The following is a 6,085-nucleotide window of genomic DNA, read 5'->3' on the forward strand; positions in this document are numbered from 1 at the left end:
ACCCCCCCCCCCCACACACACACACACACACACACACTCTCTCTCACACACACACACACACACAATTTCTCTCAATCTTCTACCCACTTACACCAGCTGCCCCCTCCTACCCCTTTCATCCAAATCTCTCTCTCTCACACACACACACACACACCCCTCTCTCTCTCTTATCCACTTGCACACTATACAACACCTTTCCTCACACAGACACACACTCACACACACACACACACACACACACACGCGCACACACACACACACACACACACACACACAGGCTCTCTCTCTCTCTGCCACCCCCCTCCCCCCTCAGTAATCTGGCTGGCCCGTGGCCTCCTCTCTCTCGCTCCACTGTTCTGTGTGATAGAATATCGATCGGTTTGCCTCGACACGGCGGGAGGGGGGAGGGCTGTGTGTGTGTGTGTGTGTGTGTGTGTGTGTGTGGGGGGGGGGTGCAGTGGTCAGACATGCTCCAAGGTTGTTTCCACGGCAACAGCAGGATGGGTCAGGGGGTTGCCATGGCGCCTAGGTCGCAGGGGTCAGGAGGAGGGGTGTGCAGGGGTCTCTCTGTCTGTGTGTGTGTGTGTGTGTGTGTGTGTGTGTGTGTGTGTGTGTGTGTGTGTGTGTGTGTGTGTGTGTGTCTAGGTGGTGGTTAATGGGGGGAAGGGAGGATGGGGGGTAAGAGGGTCGAGGGAGAGAGAAGAAGAGAGAGAGGTGTCCAGTCCAGCTATATTGGGTGTGTTAATAATGAATGGTGTTGTATGCGGGTGTGTGTGTGTGTGTGTGTGTGTGTGTGTGTGTGTGTGTGTGTGTGCGCGTGCGCGTGTCCGTGCGTGTGTGCGCGTGCGTGTGTATGTGTGTCTTGCTCTCCCATCTGTATCTGCTCTGTCTCTGTGTGTCACAAGCTATGGTCACAAGAATATAACAATATACCAAACATGAGGATATCCACTCAATTCAAATCCAATTTATTTTTAAAATACTTTTCGCCAAACCAGGTTTTTCACCGAGCAACAAACGAAATGTCGAGATAAAAAAACATAAATGCAGAATGCAGAAGATTTTATTTTATCATACAGTAACTGTGTATTCAGAGACCCCCCCCCCACACACACACACACACACACACACACACACACGTGCACACAGAATATCTAGTGGCCTATATTAAGATGTATTGTGACAGCTCGTGATAAAATATAAGCACTCAAATGTTCTTGTGCAAAGGTATAGTTTCCTTCAGTCACATGCAGTCAGACAGGTCACTTCTATCCTCTCCTCAGCTTCTTTCCCTTCTTCTTCTCTTGTTACAGTCAATCTTTTGTCATATTGAGTTGAACGTGTCGCTGCCATCTGTTGGCACTTGTAATGTTAATCATTGCGACTATTAGTTATTTGCAAGGGTGGAAGAAAGACATGACATTTACATTATGTTATCCTTTTCCTTTGTTATTGTCAGCTACAGTGGTTATTTGCATAAAAACACACGATTTGATTAGGAAATGATTGTATCCTTGGTATGTGCTTTGATAGTATTTGTTTAACTCAATTAGTATCTTGTGTTACTTGATGAAGTAACTGGTATAATATTAGTGAAATCCTATTGTAATACGTTATATTACTGAGTTACTGCTAAAAGTAATATATTACATGTAATATGTTACTTTTGTACTGAGTTACCCCCAACACTGGAAATCAGACAAATGTAAACAAAGTTTTGCAGCGTCAAAATACATCTAAATCTCATATAATCGTCATATCATGGCAATCAATCAATGCTTTTTCCACACACACAAAAAAGAGTTTTGTTTTGTGGCTTCCCTCTTGTGCGTTTCATCAAACGTGCTGGATGAGAGCTGAGATTGTTGACAGCTCGTCACCTTTCCTCAGCGACAGGGTCAGGGTGGGTCTTCTGCATCTGTAGGTAAACACCAGCGCTCCCACCCAAACCATGATTACCACGGCAGGAACCACTGAGGAGCAGAGCAGTCAGATGATGTGGACACAGTGTTGGACAAGTTACTTATAAAATGTAATACACTACATATTACTAGTTACTTTCATTTGAAAGTAATAAGTTACTTTATAATCTTACTGTCTGTGTAGAGTAACTCATTACTTATAACACTACTTTTGCATTACTTTCACCAAAATAACTGCAGTAGCAGAATGACATCACCGCCGCGGAACCATCCCCAAAAGATAATTTATACCATCTCCAAGTCAGCGTAAACCATCCAAAATTCTAAAATGTTATAATGTTATCCTTTTCCATTGTCATCTATAGTGGTTATTTGCATAAAAACACACCATTTGTTTAGGAAATGATTGTATCTTTATTTAAGTATGCATGCTTTGATTTAAAGAAAAGTAACTCAATTTGTAACTTGTCTTGACAAAGTAACTGGTATAATATTACTGAAATCATATTGTAATGAGTTATATTACTGAGTTACTGCTAAAAGTAATATATTACATGTAATATGTTACTTTTGTAATGAGTTACCCCCAACACTTTACTGCCAGTGAGCAGGCAGAGCAGAGCAGCAGGCCGGTCAGCCAACATCACACTCGCTTTCAACACCTCACATATTCCACCCAAAACACACATTAGCAACAAATAGATCTCAAGAGGCGGAGGGTTACTGTTATAGAGTCACACCTTATGGTCATGTATTTGGCCCAATGATATACATGAGAAATTGTTTGATAAAATCCTTGATAAATTCAAGCACTTTTTGTAAGATAATTGGTCAATCTGGTCTTTCAACCTTCATCAGACCAGGGTGATGAGACCGAAACATGTTTATATGCTAAATAAACTGATTTCAGTGTTTCTACTACAAGGTCTCAGCATGTTATTTTGGACTTTTTGCTTGAGCGTGGATTTGTAGTGTATACAGTGTACATACAGTATAGGCAGTAGGTGATTTTTACATTTTTACATTTTAACAACCAACTGCACGGCTCAGAAGCGGAGCGTTTTGCCTGCCTGATTTTGTTGATTTGATCATTTTTCCTTCATTTGTGTGCTTCTACCATGGATAAGCAGGCTATAATAAATGGTTTTAACCGTGTTTATTGTTGTTAAGTGTTTTATTTTGAAAAAAGACCGGATGCTCGATGCCGTTCCTGCATGACTTCCTGCCTGGCTGGATCTGCTCTGATGTGCAGCTTGATGCGGCTGAGTCCACCAGGCTATACTCACCGAATGAAAATGAGATCCGTGGGTGTGAGATGAAATTGATTGCGCTGCCAGAGAGGGAAGGAAGGGAGGAAGGAGAGCATTGTTATTCTCCATCATGGCCAAGAGGAGAGACTCACAGAGGTGGAAAGAGTAACCTGACCTACTCAAGCAGCACAAGTATTGTTACTTTAGTGAAAATTGACTGTAGCCTACTGTGCAAGTAAAATTACTAGTCCAGGAACTTACTCAAGTAGGCAGAGTTAAATTGTAATAATAATTACTATTTAAAAGTACTCTCAAGATAACAGACCTTGTGAGCAGTTTCATAGGAATTTTCTATTTCTATTTCCAACTGGACTACACCCGCTTGCTGCTGTAGTTTGCTTAAAATTTCTCGAAAATAGTTATTATGAAACTGCTCACAACAGGGTCTGTGGATTATCTTGAGTATGATTTCTGGAAAGTTGATTATTTTTTATTTTTTTTATTTTTTTGCGCTTTGAGCACCACAAGCCGAGTGCCATCCTGTCCCGCATTGTATACAAGAAAAGGCAGAAATCTCTAGGGCTGATATCGACAAAAAAACATCTAGATGGATAAATAGCACTAGGCTACAGGTGAGAAGAAAAATATGTATTTTGTATTTTAGGGTGAGTTGTCCCTTTAATCCTGTTTATCCACTCGTATTTTCGAGAGCTGACCCACCTGAATCTTTATGCTGCAAATTCATAGTAAAGACTACATTGTAATACTATCAAACTGATGAGGGCTGATAACAGATGTGCATCTTTTAGGGGGGAAGGATAAATTAATACTTTATAGTGAAATATAAATATAATACCGAAATCTAAATTAATACTTTAAAATAATATGGACATAATTTGAATTTGGTTTATAGGCTACTGGGCTACTGGTGTTTTTTTTGGTGGACCAGGTTGTATGTATCCCTCACACTGAACAGGAGGCTGGTGAAACTCGATAATAATTGAACCCATGTAGCCTACCTATACGTCACCAGACTGTAGAGGATCAAGGTGACAAACAGCTCAACAGAAACGTCAGGAGACTCTTTGGTGCAGCAGCTGCTGCAGTTGAACCATTCCGCCACACGATGGAGCTCCAAGCCCTCTGACCGCAGCTTTCTGAGCAGAGCACTAGTGCAGGAAGACGAGGCGAACACATATCTTATTTTTGATAGAAGCAACCACGGTGAATACCTACTCAGTAGCATAGGCACTATCACATAGGAATATAAGAATAGTGTAGTAGGTCACTCATTGTTATGTGATCAAACACCATTAGCAAGTGTTTCCAAACTTTTTATCCTTGATGGTGATGTATGAGTGGCATTTATATTTCCGTGTATGATGTGCTCTGCTTTTTTCATTCATCGAATAAATCAATCAATCAATCAATCTTCGACACAAACTATAATCCCTTTATGAATATTAGGCATATATGTAGGCCTAAAAAAAACACACATTTACTAGGACAAAGTCACTAAATTCACAGACATAAATACAGTCCTAAGTATTTCTGTGACTTTCGTCGATTTCCTCCTCTCGCCTCCCCCTCTCGGTGACAGCTTGCCTGCCTACCTCAGATTGTAGCATTGGTTGACTTTAAGAGCTCCGTCTTCACAGATCTCCATTTCCACTGTCCCCATGCTCAGGTTATAATGAATATAGGCTCACAGACATGAATATATCACAGACAGAGCTAGATGTTTTGCTTTCTGCTTGAAGCTCAACTCTGCACACTGTCCTAGTTAATGAGCTCTTGTTACGGGAAGTTAGTGCGCACGTCGCACTGTGGGAGGAGATACCGGCAGCCTACATGAGAGAGACAGTAAAATATGGGGTGAAACACTTTCACTTCCCACTTCCCCCCTGGCGTCGTGTGTGTGTGTGTGTGTGTGAGAGCCATGTTGCAGCGAGCAAGAAAGGGAAGAGATAACGTAACTGTGGAACTTGTGATGCAGACATTTTGAAAATCAGTTTCACACAGATGCACTCTAACCAGCCACACCTGGACTGGACACTGATTAGACCAGGCTCAGTTTGCCATGTGTGCTGCTGAGAGAAGGCTGCTTGTTGGGCCTTTTCTTCCCAATCCCTATATTGCCCATGTACAGATGCATCGGTCAAAGTAAGTGTTAGTTTGTTATAGTTACTGTTATTTCCTTTGTATATTGATTGAGTATTTGAATTGAATTAGATTTATTATATTACTTTACAGTTGAATTTGTTTTCCCTTGTTTGATCGAATCCTTCTTGTTTGTCTTTTAGGCCAAATCATCTGTCTACATGATTATCCATCACCAATCAAGGGATTTGATTTGAAATAAAAACCCTTGGCATTAGTTCCTCTGAGTCCTCCTCATTCTAACTGGATGTCCCATTTTCTGAGGCTACACCTGTAACCTCCACCTGTACAGTTTAACACAATTTGTGCTGTGGCATGTTCTCTCCCTTAAAGGAACAGCTCACCCTAAAATCCAAAATGCATATTTTCCCTCTCACCTGTGGTGCTGTTTATCCACCTAGATCATTTTGTGTTAGTTGCTTGAGTTTTGGAGAAATCAGTCCTAGAGATTTCTGACTTCTCTCAAATACAATGGAACTGGATGGCACTCGGCTTGTGGTGGTCGAAGTGACAAAAACATACATTTGAAAAACCCAACAGCAATGTCTCTTTCCAGAAATCATGACCCGGTTATTCAAGATAATCCACAAACCTTGTGTGTAGGAACTATTTTCTTTAGACCAAACTACACCCACTAGCTGCTAGCTAGTTCCACATGAAATTGCTCACAACTAGGCAGTACCGGCTGGTGCATTGTTGTCCAGGGAGGGCTATATATAGGCGTGGACGATGGGGTTGAAATCAATATGATAA

The 6,085-nt window shown here is 41.4% G+C and overlaps 1 protein-coding gene across 1 annotated transcript; it reads right to left on the reverse strand.

The window, feature by feature from the left end:
* Nucleotides 1–1,017: 1,017 nt before the first annotated feature.
* Nucleotides 1,018–4,920, reverse strand: LOC310771827 (uncharacterized protein). The gene is made up of 4 exons (XM_083664341.1): nt 4,786–4,920; nt 4,192–4,341; nt 3,209–3,252; nt 1,018–1,973 (listed from the first exon to the last, which is right to left on the reverse strand). The coding sequence occupies exons 1-4, from the start codon at nt 4,851–4,853 to the stop codon at nt 1,837–1,839; spliced, it is 399 nt and encodes a 132-aa protein (XP_083520467.1). The 5' UTR covers nt 4,854–4,920; the 3' UTR covers nt 1,018–1,836.
* Between the last annotated feature and the right edge of the window lie 1,165 nt (nt 4,921–6,085).

The sequence above is a fragment of the Poromitra crassiceps genome (assembly GCF_964638095.1).
Source record: "Poromitra crassiceps genome assembly, contig: HAP1_SCAFFOLD_1327, whole genome shotgun sequence".
NCBI lineage: Eukaryota > Metazoa > Chordata > Actinopteri > Beryciformes > Melamphaidae > Poromitra > Poromitra crassiceps.